A 24,884-nucleotide genomic window follows, 5' to 3' on the forward strand; every position below is an offset into this window, starting at 1 on the left:
TAATATCCTTGGTTAAGGCTTTGGATATAGCTACTTCATAAAATCTGGTTTAAATAAGTTAGAATTGGCCCGGACTAAGAGATTTAATCTTAATTTCTCTTTTTTAGCATGCACTCTTGACATTAAATTTTAAAACACAAAAATATCAACCTTACCTCTCCAGAAACCAGAGCTATCACCATCTTCAAACCTGCTGTTTGAAAAACCTATACAAAATATAAAATCAAACAATTTCCTGTACCTCTGTGGTAAAAATAATAACCACACAGGAACTACTAGTTATGATGCCTTCTAAGATAAGCGATACACAATTGTATACATAGCTATCACATGCAAATTCACTCAGGCTGTACAACAATTTCTGCTTTGTGTCAGTTTATCAACTCCATTCTCTTAAGGTTAAAAACAACTTTCTTTTCAGCCAATTCTGTACTACCTCAATTGTCACATACTCCTCTGTATGCACATGGGCAAAACAGAGGAATATGTCAGCATAACCACTATATGTTTTCTATTTAAAACCATCAAAATTCTCAAACTTTTACAAACTCAATCTCTTCATCTGCTAAGGACAATACAACTAAATTATAACCCAATAACTCAATGATTTTCTCCTCAATAACATGAAAATCTTGTTAGCTTCTTTTTGTTTACTCTTTTTTAAAAAGTCGTCAAGTTTTGCTTTCAAACTTATTTCCTAAAAACCTGTGTCTAAGAGTTATGCATCTCTGAAGCATACAGACATGTCTCTAGAATTTTAAAAGCATTCATCAGTAATCTTTCATAAAATTAAAAAATGTTTTTAATAAGTTTTAATAGGATAATCTTTAGTGCAAAGGCACTCACAGAATATATACCTTGAAATTAAATGTCAATATGGAATGTCTGTCAATCAGTATTTAAACTCAATTATTAAAAAATCACTCAAGTTTTGATTGTAAGATATCATAACCAAGTAATTACCTCTGTTTCCAAAACTCTTTCCAACTCCAAAACCACCCATTGTGGATGTATTATCTCGTTTATTACACTCACCAGCATCTGAAAAAGGTTGGACAGTTAAACTCTTTAACATATAAAATTAAGTGTGTCATCATCAAAAACTAAGAATTAAATGAATTTCTGGCGTAAAGGGACTTCCAAGGATGGGAAAAGAGTAGCACAGAAACCTAAAATTAATTAATATACCTGCAACTTAAAAGAAAAACTCTTAAATTATGATACCAAGGTAAAAACAAATCTACTACTGGTGAAACACAGCTTTCTACTAGTTGGTATTATATTGGAGACCTTCAAGCAGGAAAATTCTGCTCCATAGTTTTCTATATGTTGAATTCTCATCCTGATAGAGCCAGCTATTACGCTCTGCCCTGTGTGAAAGTCATTGCTATTGAAAATCTTACCTCGTGTCCTGTTTAACTGTTCTATTTTTTATTTTTCTATTTCTTATATTTATCATATCCTTTCCATTTTTAAAATTAAAACAAGGGGCTACATAAGGGAAAAACCTAAGACTACCACTCCCCTCCTGGCCTCCCCATCTCGCCATACTATTTCCCCATACTAACCTTCTTAGCTTTGTTTCTCACTATGTAATTCTAAACACCCAACATTTTAATTCACACCAAACAACTCCAATACTCCACATTGTCAACTTCTAATATTTTGTATCTTTGTACATGCTATTCCTTTGGCATGGCATTCCCTACTTTCTTATTTGTCTTATCAAAATTCACTTCATTCTTCAAAAAACCAATTATGTGAAGTCTTCCTTTAGCCCTCCAGTCATAATTTATCCTTCTTCCACATTCCCACAGCATACTATCTGTACCTTTTTAAAGTAGTATTTCTTTCCATGTGTTTCTCTACCACTAAATTAAAAATCTCGAGAGCAGAGATGTGATAGCAAGAACGATTATTTAAAATAAAACATTAAAAAAAGAACAAGAGAGACATCCAAAACAGCATAAAATGATGCTTTAAACTATCACTGAGAAAAAAATTAAAGCATTCCCTGTGATCCCTACATACTGTCTTACTTACCTCTGTAATACCCTTGTAGAGGGGAGTTAAAAGGGATCTGTGTAACTCCTGAAACCACCTGTAAAATTGTGTATGCCCAACTATAAAAGTATTTTAATCAGATTTCAAAGATGTGTGATTCAAGAAGTCCAAGCTACTCAGACATACTTCACAGGACATAACAAGCTAGTCGATATTTTAAGCAATGAAGAGTCAACTTCAAAAACCACATTATTAGTTATGCAAGTACTACTGAGAAGAAAATCAAGATTGAAACTATACAGTCCAAGCGTGGTGGCTCACGTCTATAATCCCAGCACACTGGGAGGCCGAGGCAGGTGGATCACCTGAGGTCAGGAGTTCGAGACTAGCCTGGCCAACATGGTGAAACCCTGTCTCTACTACTAATAAAAAAAAATTAGCTGGGCGTGGTGGCGCACACCTGTAATCTCAGCTACTCGGAAGGCTGAGGCAGGAGAATCACTTGAACCTGGGAGGTGGAGGTTGCAGTAAGCCGAGATTGTGCCATTGTACTCCAGCCTAGGCAACAAGAGCAAAACTGTCTCAAAAAAGAAAAAGAAAAAAAAAAGGAAACTATATAAAATGTTAGAAGAATCATATGGAAAATAAGTTATACTCATGGGTCTACAAATGTCCCAGGTAATATAAAGCTAATTGTTTAAAGTATTAACAACTGAGAGTTCTGATCGGAAATTTTATGTGTATTTCAACCTAAAACATGAAAATAATTTGTGGTAAAATCTGCCTCAGTGATGATTTTCTCACTGAAAAAGGTTTTATTCAATAATATTTAGAAGCCTGTATCAAAATATCACATAACCTCTACTAAAATATAATTTTAAAAGATATGTAAATAATAAATATGCTCCTAAACCTAATATTAAAATATTTCTAATGTTAGTAGTAGCTAACAAAATCTCATCTGAATCTCTTAGCACAATTACATTGTCCAAATAAACAATGCATCTTAATATGCAGGCTTAAAAACCAATATATATGTGTATATTTGAATAAATCATTTCCATCAGTGGCAGAAACATGTCAAAATATAAAACTCAAATTTGTGTTCACTGTATCTAAAGAAATTAAATTTTCCAAATGTCAAATAAAACATCATGCATCTTTTAGTTTCCACAGCAAAAATATCTGCAAGTCTCAATAGAGTTTTTCAAAAAATAACATATCATAAATTCAAGAATAAATGTCAAGTATGTTTAACAAATAGCCCTCGCTATGGCATCTCCTAAAAGATAAAAAAATGACCATATGGATTTTCAAATAAATTTAACTTGAAGTTCTAATATGTTATTGCACTATAATAAAATATAGCACATATTTCTAGCATGTTAATATTAAGTCTAAAAATGGACTGTAGAAAGGTGTTTTGCTGTGTCATTATCTGTCATATCGGGTGGTTGTTCTAAAAGTAAAATTTAAAAATCCAATAATGGCAAAATAAACTCTTAAAAAATTAATACTAATGAGCTAACAAATGTTTCCTATACTGCCTTTTCTTGAAAAATATAAAATTCAAGAAAGAGTCCCTCTCACCTCTAATCCCTGAAGCTTTTACAAACATTCTTCCCACATCAACTGTTGGAAATCGATATCACAAACACATTAAGAAGCAGCTCTGTGAATCATCCATCCATCCAACCCATCCATCCCTCCAACCAATCTGTCTAATCAACTTAACACTACTCCCTCCTATCCCAAAGAAGTAAAACAGAAAAAAGAAAATGAACTTGGAAAAATGATGAACTCATTATCTCAACACCAAGTCTACTACACACTGACTTACAACAGACTTAGCTTTGTACCAAACGGCCATGAAAGCCTCTATATATCCAATTATTCAACAGTTCAGGAGATTAAGGAGAGACAAAGATGCTTACCTCTGTTTCCAAAATTCCGGCCAGAGGCAAATCCACTTTTCATGAAATGATCTCTTCGAGAAGGTCCATCATCCATTTCTAAAGCAAACAACATTCTGAAGTAAGTCAAATAAAAACAAGTATCTAGTACTTGCAAACCTTAAGCCTTCTCAATGTGCCACACGTGGCAAAGGAGAAATTTTATATAGCAGTAAAAAAAGTGACAAACAGCCCAGTAAAAAAAAAAATGGCTATATGAATAGACAGTTCTCCTAAAGAAAAATAAATTGTGACTAAATCTCATTCATAAAGAACTAGAAATCAAAAGACAGCAATTTTTAACCTCATAATTGAATGGAAAAGTCCTTTCTATTCCCTGAAAGAAAATAACAAAATAAATAAATTTTGAAAAATTGGAAAACAGTCTTAAATTTGCTAATAGCCAGAACAAGGACACAGGGAAACAAGCACAAAACATACACTGTATTTAGATTATAAACTAGATCAATCTTGATCCTAATTTAAAAGGCATATACTCTGAAAGTACAGTAACATGAATTTCTCCTCTGGATATAATCACATGGTTATCCAGACAGACATAAAAAAATTTTTATAAGCACTGTCTGTAATACCAAATAAATGATCAAAGTGGAATAAAGAAATTATGGTCATCCATACAATAGTATGCACAAGGATTCCAAAGAAATATACAGCATTCAACATTAAAGAGCTCACATTCTTCAACAATGGAGAGTGTTTATAAACTGGCCATGTGGAAGGGCCATAATGCAAATTCAACAAAAGAGTTCAAAAATCAATTCATATACACAAGATTCTCTTACCACAATGCAATCAAATCAAAAGCTATTAAATATGAAAAAAATTGTTTAAAATCCCATTTGGTGACGTATTTTTAAAAACATTTCTATATAACCCACAGCTCAAAAAAAAAAAACTCACAATGGAAGTTTAAAAATACTTCAAATTATATGATAAAAATGTGACTTTATCAGTATTTAAATATTTATACTAGAAAATAAGAACTCAAAAAGCTTAATAGCCATCTCAACAAGAATATTAGAAAAACAAAGTAAATCACACAAAAGTAAAGGAAATAAAGAACGAAAATTAATAAAATAGGAAACAGCTTTGGGAGACCAAAGTGGGAAGAGATGCTTGAGGTCAGAAATTTGAGACCAGCCTGGGCAACATAGCAAGACACTATCTCTACCAAAAAAAAACAATTTAAGTAGCTGGATGTGGTGGTGCACACCTGTAGACCCAGCTATTTAGGAGGTTAAGGCAGGAGGATCACTTGAGCCCAGGAATTCAAGGCTGCAGTGAGTTATTATTAAATCACTGCACTCCAGCCTGGGAAACTGAAAGAGACCTTGTCTGTCTGTCTGTCTCTTTCTTTTTTTTTTTTTTTTTAAGGAAACAAACGTAATATAGCAGCTCAAAAAGGCCAAAACTTGGTTCTTCGAAAAGACCTATAAAATTTGCCAGGGTAACCAACTACTAGAGGACTAATAAGGGGGGTGAAGGGAGAACAGATACAAAGACACAAGTGAACAGTATCAGAAATGTGTTTAAAAAGAATCTCAAAGAACAGAAAGACAACTAGAGAACTTCTCTGAACAACTTTATGCTAGTAAATTAAAAGAAATGAAAAAGTTCCTAGAAAATTGACTCACCAGAAGTGACTCAAGAATCAATAAAAAACCCAACTCTCCTACAGAAGTTAAATCAGTACTTAATTTTCTGCATCGGAAAGATGCAGAGAGATCGGGTTTTACAGGTGAGTTCTACCAAACTCTCAAAGGACAAATAATTCAACTGTCATACAACTCTCCCAGGAAACAGAGAAATTACTCACCAACTCATTCTACAGACCAACATAACCTTGATATGAAAGTTCAAAAGAAAATTATAAACCTCTTACTCATAGATACAAAATCTCAAAAACAAATATTAGCAAACCAAACCCAACAGTAAATTGAATGGATAAAATATATTATGACTAATTGGGTTTATCCCAGGATGCAAGGGTATTGAACACTATCATATCTAAAAAAAAAGGTAACACACAACATTAATAAAAAATAACTAATCTCTCCAGATAAAGTATATTACATAATTTAACACCTTTCATGACTTAACATATACTTAGCAAACTAAGGAATGATGAGAGTTTGTTCATAACAGCAAAAAAAGGAAACAACCCAAATGTGCATGAGAATTTTTTTGTTTTGTCTTGTTTGAGATGGAGTCTTGCTCTGTCACCCAGGTTGGAGTGCAGTGGCACAATTTCCGCTCACTGCGACCTCTGCCCCCCGGGTTCAAGCAATTCTCCTGCCTCAGCCTCCTGAGTAGCTGGGACTAGAGGCGTGTACCACAATATCCAGCTAATTTTTGTATTTTTTTTTTGTAGAGACAGGGTTTCACCACATTGGCCAAGCTGGTCTCGAACTCCTGGCCTTAAGTAATCCACCCACCTCAGCCTCCCATAGTGCTGCAACTACAGGCGTGAGCCACCATGCCCGGTGGGTAATGTTCTTAAAATTAGTGGTGGTTTAAAACATTAAGCTTTATGGTTTACATAAAACTTCAATACAGTAGATTTTTTTCATGAAAAGGTCTTCAATAAAGATTCTACAATAAAGTCACAGGGTAACAATTATTCTTGGGAATCCTACCTCTCACTAGTTGGAAAAGAAGTCATTATATGAAAAGATACTTGCAAACGCATGTTTATAGCAGCACAATTTGCAATTTCAAAAATATGGAACCAGCCCAAATGCCCATCAATCAATGAGTGGTGTATATATACACCATGGAATACTATTCAGCCAGAAAAAGAAATGAAATAATGGCATCTGCAGCAACCTGGATGGAATTGGAGACCATTATTCTTAGTGAATTAACTCAGGAATGGAAAACCAAATAGCAGATATTCTCACTCATAAGCAGGAGCTAAGCTATGAGGATGCAAAGGCATAAGAATGATACAATGGACTTTGAGGACTTGGGGAAAGGAGTGCGATGAGGGGTGAGGGATAAAAGACTACCAACTGGGTACAGTGTATACTGCTCAGGTAATGGGTTCACAAAATCTCACAAATCACCACTAAAGAGCTTACTCATGTAAGCAAACACCACCTGTTCCCCAAAAACCTATGTAAATAAAAAATACATAAAAATGATGGTACAAGAGTAGAAGGTTCCAAGAAAGAATTAACCCAGTTTACCTTGTTATTAGCACACAATCCTAAGGAAAATATACAATTATTTCCTTTCCATTTTTTAGTAGTTTTAAATCTCACAGTAGTTTCACATGTAAATGTGAAAGTTTACATTCACTTTCATGAATGTAATGATATGCTGTCATTGATATGTATCACGGCAATCCCCACAATACATATTATACATAGCAATAAAAATAAATAAGCCTCTAATACCAATAAATGATGGAGTATAGATGCTCTTCTTGAATGCTATGAAATCCACCAAAATAAACCAAAAGAAATAAAAATGAAGTCCATTTAAAATGAATTTAGTTAGTGTACACAATCCCCAACAACCAACCACAAAGAATATCTCTCAATATAGTTCACTTGGACCAAATCCAAAGAGGCTCAAATATTGAACAAGAACTTAAAAAAAATTCTATATACTAAAACTACCAAGCAAAAGAACCCAATTATGTATGAGACTTCAGTATGCGCTCTAAGACTCTATAATCTTCCAACCTTTCTCCACTGTGATTTGCCTAAACCAGAGTGGGGAAAATTAAAGGAAGATGATAAAAGACTTGGTGGCAAAGAGTTTTGAAACTATTTAGTGGTGCTTAGGGCTGCCAGCTCTCCCGACTTCTAATCCCTTTCATTACCCCAAGTAGCTGAAACACTAACACTTAGAATTCAGTGTCAAGTCTTCCAAATAGAGACTTCAGAGTGTAACAGTAATGTGCATACAAATTACCTGGTGATCTCATTAAAACATACATTCTGATGCAGTAGTTCTGGGTGCGGTATGAGATTCTTCATTTCTAACAAGTTCCCAGGTGACGCCAATGCTACTGTTCTGCCAATCACATTCAGAGAAGATTTTTACATCCACCGAAAGACATGAATTGGAAAACATTCTTAAGAGAACCATTCATAACAGGCAAATACTGGAAACTACAAAAATGACCATCAATATTTTAATTTACGGTATATTTACATAGGGAATATCATACATCCACAAATAACCTATAACTACTTCTAACAACCTGGAGAAAACCTCAACAAAAAAAGAACACAACGTATGACGCCATTTTATATGACTGCCATTTATAGGGAAAACTGATCTATGCTGTTAGAAATCAGGATAATAGTCACCCCTGGACAGAGGGATGGTGCCTGGAAGAAAAAGGAAGGCTTCAAGGGTGCTGTTAATAATGCTGTTTTTCTTGATCTGAGTGCTGGCTTTCAGGGAGTGTTCAGCTTCTGATAATTTAGTGAGCTGTACATTTATGCTGTGTATCTTACTGAAATACATATTGAATCTAGGTGTACATTATGCTTCAATAAAGTTTAAAAAAAAAAGAATCTGCCCTGGCCTAGACAGTTTTATGGACAAATTCTATACAACTTGTAAAAAAACAGGTAATTTTCATGTTCCGGAGCTTACTGGAAAATATGAAAAGCTTGAAACCAAAACCAAGTGAGGACAACATGACAGAAGAAAACTATACGCCAATCTTACATTAATTCAGAAGTGCTAAATAAAATATCTAATTTCATCCAATACTACAATAAAAGAGTCATGTAAGGCTTAGCCCAGGAACACAAAGTTCATTTAAAAATTCATTTACTATATTAATAGATATAAGGGAGAAATAATAGAAATCAGTAATTCTAAAAAGCCATTTGATAACATTCAACTGCCATTCCTGAACAAAACAAATATTCAAGTAGAAATGAAAAGAAACTCTCTTGGCATGATTTAAAGAAATAACTATTAGTAGCCTAATGCAAACATCATAATTATAAAAATTGGGGAGCATTCCCATTGAAGTGAGGAAAAGCCTAGATGTTTGTTATTTCTACTACTCGTCAATGAACTGTAGATTTTATCCAATGCTTTAAGACAACAAAGAACAAAATCGTTTAAGAGATGAAATTTGCATCACACATCAACAAGGAAAAGATAGAATGCTTAGATGGTGCTGGAAAAAACTAGGTTGTTGCTGGAAAAAACTAGGTTGTTACAGGGACAGAAATAAAATTGGATCCCTATTTCTCACCATATTGAAAAAAAGGGATTCAACGGTACATTTAAAAATGGTTAAGATGGTAAATTTTCTATTATGTCTAGTTTACCACAGTTCACAAACAAAATTCCTCAATAACTAGAGACCCATGGTCAGGGCTGACCAGAAAAACTTTAGCGTCAAAGATTCCTTTTTTGTGAGTCATTTAGGTATATTCATACTGAGTACACTATGTCTTGATTTGACACTCAAATAAATATGGCCACCATGATTCAAAAAGGATGAGTTCAGACGATTAAAAGCTCAATGTGAAAGGCAAAAGTCTAAGGAAGATAATGTAGGAGGCTACTTTTTGACAGAGATGGGGAAGAATTTCTTAAACTACAAAATCAAATCAAGAAGCAAAAAAATTATTTAATAACTTCAGAATTAAATTTTTGATTAATAAGGCACATCATGAACAAAGCTGACAAACAGAATGGAAGAAGATATTCAGTGTCTAAATCAGGAAAGAGCCTAAAATCTAGAATATTAACAATGCCTGCCAATCAACAATAGGAAGAGCTAGCTCAATAGAAAAATAGACTAAAAATATAAACAGGCAACTTACAAAAGTAGAAACTTACAGAATAACAACATGTATATGAAGAGACAGTCAGATACATGCATAGTAAAGCAATGACGCTGGGCATGGTGGCTCACGCCTATAATCCCAGCACTTTGGGAGGCCAAGGCAGGAGGATCACTTGAGCTCAGGAGTTCAAGACCAGCCTGGGCAACACAGCAATACCTCATCTCTGCTAAAAATTTTAAAAATCAGCCAGACATGGTGGTGCAAGTCTGTAGTCCCAGCTACCCAGGAGGCTGAGGCAGCAGGATTGCTTGAGCCTGGGAGATTGAGCTGCAGTGAGCTATGATTGCAGCACTGCACTCCAGCCTGGACAACAGAGCAAGGCCCTGTCTCAAAAAACAACAACAACAAAAAGATTTTACTTTATACCCAAATAGACTGGCCAAAATTAATTAAAATTAAAAATGTCAAATGTTGGTGGGAATATAGGGACTATGAGAACCCTCACATCCTAATGATGGGAGTATAAACTGGTATAGCTATTCTGGAGAGCAATTTTTGAAATATTTAGACAAATTAAGTACATTACTCCTTTCCATAACCCTGTAATTCTACTCGAGTCCACTATCCAAAGTAATTCTCACTCTGGCCCATAAATGAACATATACAAGAATGCCCATCCTATGGTAACAGAGGGGAACAGGAGGTAATCTCAGTGCCTATCATGGAGGAAGAATGGGAGTAGATAAAACTTGGTGATAAAAGTATATGAAATACCACATAGTCATTAGAAATAAGGAAATCAATTATCAATTAGGAATGTATCTTAAACAGTGACAAGGGGGAAAAGTAAAAAAAAAAAAAATTCTAAGTTAAAAATACACATCAAAATATGCTCAGAAAACACACGTTTAAAAACATACACAGAGCAGCCATGTCCTCCACCCTTCCCTTCTGTGCTGATGCTGCCCGGCTCATGTCAGCCTCTAGCCTGCCTTCAATTAGTTGTGGAGTTCCAGTGAAGAAATATTTGAGGTTAATGTAGAAATTGCCAAACAATCTATACTATCAAGATCACGTTGGAAGATTTGGGAATGAATGATTGAAGAATATGATGACCCAGTCCTCTACCAAATAATGAAGCAGTATTTTAAAAGGTCATTCAGTGGTGCACCCCCCTCATAAAGATGACCCTCCTCCTCCTCCTGAGAATAATGAGAAGAAAACTGAACAGATAAAAATCCTGTTTGGGACCAAGAATTCCTGAAAATTCACCAAGGAACTCTCTTTGACCTTATTCTAGCTGCAAGCTATTATCAAAGGTTTGTTACATGCAAGACTGCTGCCAATAAGATCAAGGAGAAAACACCTGTGGACATTCCCAAGACCTTCAATATCAAAACAACTTTACTGAAGGGGAGGAAGCCCACGTACACAGAACCAATGGTGTGAAGAAAAGCAAAATGTGCCTGACACTGTAAAGATTGTTCCAAATACTAGTTGCACTGCTTTAGAGTTTATATTAATATAAAAAAGTAGACAAATACAACAGCAAATCGACTGCATTAGCAGAATACTGTCATTGCATGTGTAGTTTGAGTACAGATTCCAAACCTATTGCTGAGTTTTTTCTAGTGTGATTAAGTTTTTTTTTTTTTGCTCTGAATAAAACTGAACTGTGGATTCTCTACAGAAACTGACATTTTGGTATTTCCCTCCTTTTGTAAAGCAATTTCTGCCTAGTTTGTAATCCAGTTAACTCTAGTGGCCTTTCAAAGGGCATTGCAAATAAAACAACTTGCAAAAAGTTTTCTGAAAAAAAAAAAAAAAAAAAGACACACACATACAAAAGAATTGCTCCTTTGGGGAAGGGGAGGGCAAGAAATCCCTAAAACTTCCTACCACAAACAGCTTGTTTCAAATCAAACATGAGTAATAAAGAAATCAGCAAAAGCAACATAGGAGCTGTACAGTACAGTGAGGACAGAGAGGGAGGAAGGAAAGGCTGGAACTAGCATATACAGTTACAAAAACTTAAATCTCAGAGACTAGAGGATCCTGCTCTCCCAAACAAAACAGCCTGGCCCTGGCCCAATCACTTGACAGTAGAGCCCATCAGTGCGTCCCTGCACAGAGTTGACTTTCTAATCAGCATTTTAATGATCCACCCTCAAATACAAGGCAGGCAAGGTTCAGCAGAATTTTTTTTTTAAGAGACAGGGTTTCACTCCATCAGCCCTGCTGGAGTGCAGTAGTGTGATCAATGCTCACTGTAACCTCAAAATTCTAGGCTCAAGCAATCCTTTTACCTCAGCCTCTTGAGTAGCTGGGATTACAGGTGCACATCACCACGCCCAGCTAATTCTAAAAAATTTTTTGTACAGACAGTGTCTCACTTTGTTTCCCAGGCTGGTTCTGAACTCCCGGCTTCAGGCAATTCTCCCACCTCAGCCTCCCAAAGCAAAGGGATTACAGGCATAAGCCACTACACCTGCCTTCTATTGACATTTTAAAGCCAAGTAATGTGAAATTGTTTTCGCTTAATTTTGGAAATAATCAGATAATAGCAGTTGTTTAGAAGGGTTTCCATGACTATTAAATAAAAGCAAGATGTGATATAACACGATTCCATTTCTATAAAATACAGAATGAAAAGACGCATGTCTAAATACAATTTCAAGAGCATGAAAAGGGTATGGAAGGTAAGCATGGGTAAGCAAAGGAAAAACAAGACAAGTATTTATAAAAAAGGAACATATGTATTAATATATTATGTCAGTGGCACACGATCATGTATGTGGGAATATACACAGGAATCTAAAAAATCAGAGTCAATAGACATCAATGGTAGCTAAATTTAGGGGCTAAGATTTCAGATTTTATTTCTCCCTTTTTCCTTTTTTTTAAAACAATAAGCATATTTAGATATTGGCTTGGCTTACATTCACTGGCCTGGTTTATATTTCTCTAATAAGAAAATTTTCATAAAAAAATAAAAAATTATGAAGAACTACAAAAAGTACTTGTTATCTAGAAGAAGGTAAGCAGGCAATCAATATTTTTCATTAGTGATTTTCATTAATGATTTCATTTCATTAGCCTAAACATTCATAGGTCTAATGCTAAAAAAAAAAAAACTTAGCTTTTAGTTGGTGGTTATTTCAGTCTAGTTTCTTGAAAATTCCAATACAAAACAGTGTTATGCGTTAATATACCATAGACCTAAACTTTCATTCCTTTACAAATATTGGCTTCTGTTCATACCTCAAAAAACCAGGTTTCTCCTGATTACACAGCAATCGATGCAAATAGACATGTTAAAAGGTATCTATTACGTTTATCCATTTGTCTTTCTGGAATACTCTAAGTACACACAGAGCTTATATGGTAGAAGCAAAATTAGCCCTTTGCTCGGGTTTCAGCAGGCAGGATTCCAAGAACTTCTGAGAATCTGAATATTTCTGTATTAAACCACTGTGTTTAAACGCTTATAAAAGATAAACATATTTTGAAAATAGCAAAGGCATCTCTTTTAAACTTAACTTTTGTCAAGATATTTACCCTGAACTTAAGATCCTCATGAGAATTAGATTTGCTTCAACCTGATAAACTGACTCTCAAACTATCCTCACATTTTGGAAACTACCTCACCATGGGTGTTTTCCACCATAGGCCAGGTTTCAGTGACCATAAAATGTTTTACCTCATCTACTAATTTTTTATGAGAAAAATGATAAAACTACTACCTGATGCCACCAGGCCCTCTTCCTTATGCTAGTCAGCCTTAAAAATAGTAGTAACTCGATTTAGAGACTCATAGTAAAGTCATAGTAACTCAAATTCACCGGAAGTAGATGGTGGTTGCCAGGATCAGGGGAGAGGAGGAAATAGGGAGTTATTTTTCAATGAGTACAGAGTTCCAGTTTGGGAAGACAAGAAAGTTCTGGGGGTAGATGGTGGATGATGGTTACAGACTAATGAGACTGTACTGAATGCTGCTGAACTGTACACATTAAAATGGTAAATCTTATGTATACTTCATCATAGTTTTTTAATGTTTTTGTTTTTAGAGACAGGGTTTTGCTCCATTGCCCAGGCAGGAGTGCAGTGGCATCATCATAGTTCACTGCAGCCTTGAACTCCTGGGCTCAAGCAATCCTCAACCTGCCAAGTAGTTAGGACTACAGGCACAGGCCACCATGACCAGCTAATTTTTAATTTTTTTTGTTTTTGTTTTTTGAGACGGAGTCTCACTCCATCTCCAGGCTGGAGTACAGTGGCGTAATCTTGACTTACTGCAACCTCCACCTCCCGGGTTCAAGCGATTCTCCTGCCTCAGCCTTCCGAGTGGCTGGGACTGCAGGCATGCAGCACCACACCCAGTTAATTTTTGTATTTTTAGTAGAGACGGGGTTTCACCATGTTGGCCAGGACGGTCTCAATCTCTTGACCTTGTGATTCACCTGCCTCAGCCTCCCAGAGTGCTGGGATTACAGGCATGAGCCACCATACCCAGCCTAAATTTTCTGTAGACAAAGACTCCAACTATGTTGCCCAAGCTGGTCTCAAATGACCTCAAATGATCATTTGATCTCCTGGCCCCAAATGGTCTTCCTACTTCGGCTTCCCAAAGTGCTGGGATTATAGGCATGAGCCACTGAGTCCGGTCAAAATTATTTTAATATAGTAACAATTGCATTTCATCCTGCTTTGGACTTCAACAATGTGAAAAACTACTGCCATGAGTTCAATTTCCCAGCCTAGTCCTACCACTTCCACCCATCTTCCCATCTACATCCACTCTGTAAAATAGAGTTGGACAACCCAAGGGGAAAAATGATGGTGGGAGGGGCAACCAAAGTGAAAACAAGTTCAGAGTGGGGTTGGGAGGAGGGCGCAACAGGAAGGATATGGGTTCCTTTACCTTGACACGTTTCTATTGTTCTCCTAAGACCTTTCCCAAATTAGTTTTCTGATCCCAAAGAAACTCAAGATATCCTGATGGTATGACAGATTTGGCTTAAACAGTTATTATCCTGACAGGTCATCACCATTGTAACCTGCTTCGACAACCTTATAGTCCTATATTCTACTCCCTTATGTCAGGAACCCTGATGATGATGATGCCCTAGCAGCCTGGAAGCTGAATGTGCAACTTCCAAGTTAGGCAAATGTTTTATAGTAATCCATTAAATCAAATAATACAGTCTATTCTTTTCCCTCTCTCAATTCCTCTAACTAGAAGTACCCCCATTCCACAATATCCAAATCAGAAGGAACTTTCACTAAGAAATTTTTAAAAACACCCTCTACAAGATGTCTACTAGTCTGCGGCTCTTCATTCACTAGATGAAACCCTTAAACTAAAAAGGGTTTTACCTTTTTCCCATAACACATACCTGATGATGAAGCTGGAGTCCTGTTAAAATTGTCTACATTTTCTCCAGAAGAATACCTATCCTGTGAGAAAGAAGAAAGAAAAGACTAGTTTCCTACTTTGAATATGAATGTGTCATTTATTTCACAAATACTAGAAAATTATAACAATTGAGCTTTGTTCAGAACAAAATAATGATAGACTGTAAGGTTTTCTAAATCACTGGATGTTCCTTTACTAATTATTCCAAGACATCTTCACTTTAACATTGTATATATAGTACTAATATATATCACTAGAACAGTGGTCAGAAAACTACAGTCACCAGCCAAATCTGGTGGGCCACCTGATTCTGTAAAGAGTTTGATTGAAGTACTACAACAGCAAAGTTGTGACAGACAGGTAAGGCCTATAAAGTCTAAATTATTTATTATCTGGCCCTTTATAGAAAGGGTTTGCTGACACCTGACTTAAAATAAAAGTTTAGTCATTTAAGTCACCCATATTCCTGAAAAGCACAATCAGGCTGGGTGTGGTGGCTCTCGTACGTAATCCCAGCACCGTGGGAGGCTGAGGCAGGAGGATCACTTGAGCCCAGGAGTTCAAGACCAGCCTGGGCAACATGGTGAAACCCTAGCTTTACTAAAAATACAAAAAGTTAGCCAGGTGTGGTGGCATGAGCCTGTAGTCCCAGCTACTCGGGAGGCTGAGATGGGAGGTTCACTTCACCTGGGAGGCAGAAGTTGAAGTGAGCTGAGATCACACCACTCACTCCAGCCTGGGTAACAGAATAAGACCCTGTCTCAAAAAATAAAAATAGAAAAGAAAATATAATAAAATATCATTATAAAATCTGACAAGTAATACATAAATAAATCAACACTGGTCAATACACACTATTGTATGCCAAGTTCCATATATTACAGTATATTCATCAATATTACAGAGTATTAGTGATTTAACACTAATCTTTGCTCTAGAAAAGTACTACAGCAATTTTTAAAATCTCTACTGCGTTTATAGTGAAACCAATTAATGGTACTCTCATGTTTTAAAAAGGAATTCACTGGCCGGGCTCAGTGGCTCACACCTGTAATCCCAGCACTTTCGGAGGCCAAGGTGGGCAGATCACCTGAGGTCAGCAGTTCAAGACCAGCCTGACCAACATGGAGAAACCCCATCTCTACTAAAAATACAAAATTAGCCCGGCATGGTGATGGGCGCCTGTAATCCCAGCTACTCAGGAGCCTAAGGCAGAAGAATCGCTTGAACCCAGGAGGCAGAGGTTGTGGTGAGCCGAGATCGAGCCACTGCACTCCAGCCTAGGCAACAAGAGCAAAACACTGTCTCACACCATCTCAAAAAAAAAAAAAAAAAAAAAAAAAAAAAAGGATTCACTGTAAAGTAAATTCACTTATGGACTGGAAACAATTTATATATGCAACCTGCCACTGCACTACAACTACAATGAAAAGGTATATCCTCAGCTGTAGCGTCAGAATATTCATGGTTAATTTTAATCACATTTGTCACAGCAGTAGCTGAAGACTGTCTTTGCTCCCAAATACTAACTGTTCACTTTCCCTACTTTAGGCTAAAGAAAATCATTTACTATTAACACACATGCATTACATTAGCAGTGGTAGAATGACTGCCAGATTTAGAAAATTCAACTTTTTATAAAATCAATAGCTGAATGCAGGTTAATTTTGGAACCTTCCAACATTTCTCCGGCTAGCTCTAGATTAACGACAATTTGAGTAATTTTTTTCTCACTAACTCTTAGGGTGTCCTTATCATCATTAATCCACATCTTTATTTCTTCTCACATAAACTTCCTTTAATTATGGCAAAAGTTCAGAATACAGCTCTGAAATTCTTGCACATGACAATCAGAATTTAATAATTTAAGAATGAAAGGAAATCTACAGATGATCTCTTAATCAACTAACTATATTACAACAGTTACAATGTTCCTTCAAATAAGTTCATTTAACCAAGTCCCAAACCTAGAGAGAATGCACCAAGGTAGGCATCTTTAGGTAACATCTATTTGCTAAAATTTCTTTCTCAAAGACTCTGACTTTTAAAACTACTTTTAAAAAGCTCAAGAGTCGTCCAAACATTTTTCTGAGTCATCATTAAGGGCACAAAAATAACAACATACTTGAAATGACTTGGGGTTTTGGTAATTGCTACAGTAAAAAAAAGTTCCAGTTTATTACTACCACAGACATTAAAACAAGAATAATTATCCAATATTTTCTATTTAAAATCTGAAGACTTTTTTCTTGTTTGTAAGGCTCAAAGTACTATAGAGCGAATAGAGGCAAAAAAAAAAAAAAAAAAAAAAAAAAAAAGCCTGGTTTTACAAGTGTTATAAAACACTCTTACACTAAAGAACTGAAAAACTTATTATTAAGCTTCAAGCTATGGAACTTAATATCCCACATACATCCAACTTACAAATTCCAAGATGAATTTTGAAAAAATACATCAAAAATAATTTCCAACAGAATTTTATCATTAAAAAAGCTTAACTGGTTGGGCGCGGTGGCTCACGCCTGTAATTCCAGAACTTTGGGAAGCCGAGGCAGCCAGATCACCTGAGGTCAGGAGTTCAAGACCAGCCTGTCCAACATGGTGTAACCCCATCTCTACTAAAAATACAAAAATTAGCCAGGCATGGTGGCGGGCGCCTGTAATCCCAGCTACTCAGGAGACTGAGGCAGGAGAATCGCCTGAATCCAGGAGGTGGAGCTTGAAGGGAGCCGAGATTGCGCCACTGCACTCCAGCCTAGGTGACAGAACAAGTCTCTGTCTCAAAAAAGAAAAGAGAGAGAAAAGGGGTCACAGCAGATGAAATTAAGTTAAAGATTTTGAGATGAGATTACCCTGGATTATCGGCACGAGTCCTAATTGCCATCACAAGTGTCCTTATAATAGAGAGGCAGAGGGAAATAACACAAAGACCCACAAAGGAGGTGCAATGTGAAGACAGAGCCAAGAGATATGCAGCCACAAGCGGAGGAATGCCCTTAGCCACTAGAACCTAGAAGAAGCAAAGATTCTGTCCCAGAACTTCCAGAGGGAGGGCAGCGCTGCTGACACCTTGATTTTTAACTTCAGGCTTCCAGAACTATGAGAATAAATTTATGTTGCTTTAAGTTACCCAGTTTGTGTTAATTTGTTATAGCAGCCACAGAAAACTAACACATTGGCCTTCTTGTTGCCCTAATACCCCACGTTTGTTCCCTCCTCCTTCTCAAAGGTTCCTTGAGAACCTTTGCACCTGATGTCCTGCTGGGACTCCTTTAAGTCTCAGGCTCATGAGTCACTGTCTGAGAGAAGCCTTCCCTCTCCAACTAAATCCACCCCGCAACAGTCTCACACACACATTTCTCTAATTTTTTATAGTACTTTTCACTATAATTATTTGGTTCTCAAACGCACTTATTCTGTCTTCTCCAGTAAAATACAATGTAACAGCAAGCACCTTATGTTCACCACTCTCTCTCCAGCACCTACTAGAACTCAAAAATATGTTGAATGAATCATAGGTCTTGTCTTTAGCTTACCTCTTAAAATACTTAGCTGTAAACCATTATTATCTCTCAAACCACCCAAATGCACCAATTCAGAAATTTCGAATGTTTAACACATAAGTGTTCTCACTTGCAGCTACAAATAATCCTTTTGCATTTTGATGAACAAATTTTTTTCACCTGTATTCTTACTTTCAATTTTGTAAAATCATATATGTTTTTCTTATTTCAACAATTATTGCTAACATTGCTACTGCTGCTTAATAAAATTATAATTGTGGATGGTCTAATTACTCAATTACTGTTTCCACTTTAACCACAAGAGATTTTGCCTTCTGAAATGTGCCACAAAAATGGCAAATAGATCAGACAGAAGTGATCACTACACAGGCTTACATTCACGGTCAGTTAACAAGAGGCCTCACAGCTAGTAAGTAAGCAACGGAATTATCTAATACACTCACCATACCCATCCATTCTAACACTCACCCCAATAAGCCTGCAGGCAACGTGCAAATGCCTAATGGTTGAGATTTCTGGACTATATAATTGCCACATTATAAAATCTTTCTTAACTTCACATCTTTCGCTGTTCTATTCCCAGGTGGTACACTCACTTTAAAATTTAGAATTGAGAAGTTCTACCCAAAATTCTATCGGTTATACTAGAACAATGACAAATTATTTCAAAATTATATAAGCGTATGTCAACATTAAGTCTCCAAATAAAGCTCCTGAGAAGCACTCAGAAAAGGATGATCACAGATAAAGCCGCTATAAAAGAGAAGGCCAGCTTTTTCTTGAAAACCAAATTCAGTTAGAACAAATCAAAATGGTGTCTTTAAAAGAAACGGAATGAAAGAAAGACTTTACATTTGTTCTACATAAAAATGAAATGTATTCATCTCTAGTTTCTGCACTTTTTTTTTTTTTTCAGACAGAGTCTTGCTCCATTGCCCAGGCTGGAGTGCAGCTGCCCGGACTCGGCTCACTGCAATCTCCACCTCCCGATTTCAAGAGATTCTCCTGCCTCAGCCTCCCGAGTAGCTGAGGCTACTGGCGTGTGCCACCACTCCCAGCTAATTTTTTGTATTTTTAGTAGAGAAGGGGTTTTGCTATGTTGGCCAGGCTGGTCTCGAACTCCTGGCCTCAAGTGATCTGGCTGTCTCAGCCTCCCAAAGTGCTGGGATTATAGGCATGAGCCACCGCACCTGGCCATCTCTGCACTTTTTATTCAACCTAGGAAGGCAAATAAAGATCCTGATTGCACCATGTTCCTTCGAGTCAACTAAGCAAAGAACTAATGGCACAACCAGCACAACACCAGGTGTTAAGTTTGCAGACAAATGCAAAAGATACACTACAAATTCACCCAACACAAATGTATTAAGCATCATAAGGTAGACTGGTCAACATATTCAATTTAGTATTCCCAATGTGAAGAAACTATGTTATTGGATAGCATAAAGATCCCAAAAAGGTAAATTTGAAAGATTTGACAGTCATCCTCAATTTCAGAAACCCAATGCAATAAATATGCACAACACGCTATAGTGCAGTGTGCTGCTTAAACACTTCATGAAGACAAAAATCTCAAACTAAGAAAAAAGAAATTGGACAGATGGCTATTAAGACCAGGGGAAATAAAGTATCTATCTGTGAATTAAACTTTGTGTTATAACAAATCTATTGAGAACAAGGAGGAAAAAGAATGATAAAAAATGTCCTCTGAACAAGTATTTCCATTTTTGAAAAAAATTACCAAATTAAAACAAGTAAGATGTAAACATTAATGACAATACCACAGTGAGAAGCTAACACCACTGAAATTCCCACAAAAGTTGTAATATGGAATAGTTAGTGCTGAAGTGTGAAGAAAGATGGATTCAAAAGTTACTGTTATATGGCTGGGTGTGGTGGCCCATGCCTGTAATCCCAGCACTTTGGGAGGCCAAAGTGGGAGGATCACCTGAGGTCAGGAGTTTGAGACCAGCCTGGCCAACATAGTGAAACCCTGTGTCTACTAAAAATACAAAAAAAAAAAAAAAATTAGCGGGGCGTGGTGGCACACACATGTAGTCCCAGCTACTTGGGAGGCTGAGGCAGGAAAATCGCTTGAACCTAGGAGGCAGAGGTTTCAGTGAGCTGAGACTGCACCACTGCACTCCAGCCTGGGCAATAGAGACTCCATCTCAAAAAAAAAAAAAATTACTGTTATATACTATCATCAAAACTATATAAATAAACATGTTTGGGCTGGGCACAGTGGCTCATGACTGTAATCCCAGCATTTTGGAAGGCCCAGGTGAGTGAATCACCTGAGATCAGGAGTTCAAGACCAGCCTGGCCAACATGGGGAAACTCCATCTCTACTAAAAATACAAAAATTAGCTGGGCGTGGTGGCATGCGCCTGTAGTCTCGCTGAGGGAGGCTGAGGCAGGAGAATTGCTTGAACCCAGAAGGCAGAGGCTGCAGTGAGCCCAGATTGCATGACTGCACTCCAGCCTGGGTGACAGAGCAAGACACTGTATCAAAAACAAAAAATGTTTGGAAAAAACAGAAGAAAATTGACCAAAAATTTTAACAGGAGTGCTTGTCTATTGGGCAAGATTTGTAGATGACTTTCTCCACTTTTCCCAAAAAAGCTATATTTTTATGATGAGAAGAGAACTATAAAAAGATAACACAGTCCAGGTGCAATGGCTTGCGCCTGTAATCCCAACACTTTGAGAATGTCGCCTGAACTCAGGAGTTGGAAACCAGTCTGGGCAATATAGTGAGACTTCATCTCTACAAAAATTTTAAAAAATAAAAAAAAAGGTAACATGTTATTTCTTTTAAAAAGTTCCAAGAAAAGAAACATGATAAATTTATATTAGTATTTTGGGTATTTGAATATAAACTTCACATATAGATCAAATTCAACTAAGACAAAAGATTGCACATTTTATATTTTTGTCTAAAATAAGAACTTCCACTAAGGCAAAACTTGAAATCAGAAAGTGTCAGAACTGACATACACTCAAACTGGAAATTCTGAAGGGGAACAAAAAAATCAACTTGTAGAGACACCATAAAGTAAGTAACACATGCAAAAATAATCTACTATCTTTTAAAGTACCTTCTATTAATCTTTTTAAAGCCAATTTCCAAGTCAGAACTGAAGCCCAAAAAACTTACCCCACTGTCCCCTAAATTACAATGTAACTCCCCAAATGCCATTAAGAAAAAAGAACTGAAGATTCATACAAACTGATGTTACCAACTCAATCAGCCTAGTATCATTTATCCTGAGAACCCTCCTTGCACAAAATCAATTTTCAGAATTTAAAATATCTCCCAAAACGTAATTATTGTTTCCAATTTTCCATACAAGCGTCTTTCACTGATATCAACCACATTTGCCCAAGTTTGCTTTCACCTGAAGAAGTCCTAAATCATTGAGATTTAAATTAGGTCATTAATATTTTTACATCTATTTTAGCTTTTAATTATCAAATTGCCTCAAGCTATTGTATCCTATACGAGGCTTAGGTTGTCTCTTATTCCCCATATAATAGTTAATAACAATCACATGGAGATAAACACTGACACAGACTGTATAATTTAGAACTCTCACCACAGTGATTTTCAACTTTGATAAAATCCGTAGCATTTAATAACTAAACTTTAAATGTTATTACCTTCTCAAATATGGGAACATAGGAAGACATATGAGGGTTGATTTCTGCTTCCCAATCTTCATCTCCCATGGTGGCTTCAAGTTCTATTCAGAAAAAAAAAAAAATGCACATTTGGACTCAATTAGATCAGAATCATAACTTTAAAAGTATAAACTCATTGTTTCACATACACGTCTTGAAACTACCCAACTAGGTGCTGATACCCCAAAAGTTTTTTCCAAAGAAGGAATTAGGTCTCTTCTTATCTAAAGGTGGCATTTATCTCCATCCTTTCTTATCTTTAGAAACTAGTTGAACCTCTTACCTAGTCATTCTAGCAATCGCCATGTCCCCAGCAAGACTTAGGCTTTTCCCAAAAATCTGTTCATAGACTTTATCTCCTCCCTCAAAGGGTCCCCAAACGACTTACTGAATATTAAGGGAGAGGCAACTTTTTTCAGAAACTACTTAAGATTTCTCCCTTCGCATGATTAACGTCCAAGGTGGATAGGATGTTTGCTTTGGGGTGCTTGTGGCGTGCGTGGGGGCGGGGACAGGGGTACGGGAGTCGACTGGGTAGGGGGGCGGCGACTGGGTGAAGAGGGAGGCCTTGGATTTTAGTGGGGAAGGGAAGAAGGGTATGGTTGCCCAAATCCTGCCGACAAACGACAACAGCTTCATCAAGAAGGGTTTGTACACAAATGGTACTAGGACCATGTCTGTTCAGAGAAAACGCAGTGAAGAGGCCAGGAATAAGGCCCCTTCGCCTCCTCTGCAGGCCTCAAGCCCAGACTTTGGGCACCCGTGGGACTCTGAGACCCCGAGGCAGAAAGGCTTCGAAGGACGGCTTCAAAACTCCTCCTACTCCATCCACACTTTGGCCAAAGGTCGGTTACTGGGGAGCCCGTATGGCCGAGTTCAGGCCAGTGCCCGTAGAAAAGCGACCCGCTCACCTCTCCGCGGCTTGCTCTCCCAAGTCCTCGCAGGCGCCCACGCGACTTAAACGGCTGCACGTGCAAGACGCCCACTGCGTCAGGTGCGTGGCTCCAACAACAAATGGCGTCTGTTGACGATTGGCTGGTGACTAGCGCCACCAGCCAATCAGCGCTCAGACGACCAGTGGCGTCCCGCCTCCACTTCTAGCCTGCGGATTCCCTAAACGCTAGCGTTCGGGCCCCTATGGCGACGCTCTGGCCTCATAGCCAAGTGGCCTGTTGGGCCTGTGGGTACAAGGCTGGCTGAGGGCCCACTTGTGTCCACGTTCTCTGGTGGGATCGTTATTCTGGAGACGCTCTGGATTTTCCTTGCGCAAGCTTCGCAAGCTAAATATGTCCACCTGCCTTTTTCTAACAAAAAATAATAATAAAAGGGGAAAGGGATAATGTCCTCCCTACTTGGCCTCTTTAGTGCTCTCTCCCCTTTTACCCATCACAGTCCATGGGTTGGCCCCTCGGGTTCTGCATTTCAGAGACTCGCTCCACATCCAGGGATTCCAGGTGCCTCAAAGTGCAGCTGAGGCTCATGGAGGAGGTGCATTCCCTTTTCCTCCCAGTAAGGGGGGCAGGGATGAGACTCCGTCCAGCTGGGACCCCAGGAAATTGTAAAGAAAGTTAGACTCGGCTGGGCATGGTGACTCACGCCTGTAATCCCAGCACTTCGGGAGGCCGAGGGGGGCGGATCACATGAGGCTAGGAGTTCGAGACCAGCCTAGCCAACATGGTGAAACCCCGTCTCTACTAAAATTACAAAAATTAGCCGGGTATGGTGGCGGGCGCCTGTAGTCCCAGCTACTCAGGAGGCTGAGGCAAGAGAACCGCTTGAACCCGGGAGGCAGAGGTTGCAATGAACCGAGATCATGCCATTGATCTCTACCTGGGCGACAGAGTGAGACAGAGGAAAAAAAAAAAAAAAGAAAGAAAAAGCCTGTAAGATTTCGGGGGTCCACCACTTTGGAAGGAAACAGGCTCTGATCCAGAAGGAGGGAGGAAATTGGTGCTGGCATAGGTCATTCATCAAGGCTTGGATTTGTGGCCCACCTGTTTATATTCCTACGGGCACTAGCCAAAGTGGCCAAGGGTTATTTTGATACTTCATGCTGTCTTCAATCAGATTTTCTTGTTCTGCCCCCACCCCCCACCCCAAAGCAGGTAAAATCCCTCAGTATTTCCCCAGCCCTTCAAAAAGCGTGACCATGGGCTGTTTTAAAAGTGTAGTTCTCAGAGACCGGGCGCGGTGGCTCACGTCTGTCTGTAATCCCAGCACTTGGGGAGGCCGAGGCGGGCAGATCACGAGGTCAGGAGATGCAACCATCCTGGCTAACCGTCGAAACCCCGTCTCTACTAAAAATACAAAAAATTAGCCGGGCGTGGTGGCGGGCGCCTGTAGTCCCAGCTACTCCAGAGGTTGAGGCAGGAGAATGGCGTGAACCCGGGAGACGGAGCTTGCAGTGAGCCGAGATCGCGTGACTGCACTCCAGCCTGGGCCTCAGACAGAGACTCCGTCTCAAAAAAAAAAAAAAAAAAGTGTAGTTCTCATTTTTGTTGTCGTTTCTGTC

General features: G+C 37.9%; 1 protein-coding gene and 1 pseudogene across 2 annotated transcripts in view; one reads left to right on the forward strand and one right to left on the reverse strand.

Annotated features, from left to right (window-relative positions):
- The window catches only part of DDX4 (DEAD-box helicase 4), an 82,481-nt gene extending 58,036 nt beyond the window's left edge, over nt 1-24,445 (reverse strand). Inside the window, exons 1-6 of one of the 2 annotated variants that reach the window (XM_004058853.4) lie at nt 23,284-24,445; nt 22,352-22,434; nt 15,145-15,205; nt 3,939-4,016; nt 964-1,041; nt 156-206 (exon numbers count right to left, since the gene is read on the reverse strand). In XM_004058853.4, the coding sequence (XP_004058901.1) occupies nt 156-206; nt 964-1,041; nt 3,939-4,016; nt 15,145-15,205; nt 22,352-22,420 (337 nt within the window). In that variant the 5' untranslated portion in view covers nt 22,421-22,434; nt 23,284-24,445. The remainder of the gene's footprint in view (nt 1-155; nt 207-963; nt 1,042-3,938; nt 4,017-15,144; nt 15,206-22,351; nt 22,435-23,283) is intronic. The other variant, XM_004058854.3, reaches the window with a different exon arrangement.
- On the forward strand, nt 5,692-11,276 carry LOC109023780 (S-phase kinase-associated protein 1-like; annotated as a pseudogene).
- Nucleotides 24,446-24,884: the final 439 nt, after the last annotated feature.

Source organism: Gorilla gorilla, chromosome 19 (assembly GCF_029281585.2).
Source record: "Gorilla gorilla gorilla isolate KB3781 chromosome 19, NHGRI_mGorGor1-v2.1_pri, whole genome shotgun sequence".
NCBI classification, from domain to species: domain Eukaryota; kingdom Metazoa; phylum Chordata; class Mammalia; order Primates; family Hominidae; genus Gorilla; species Gorilla gorilla.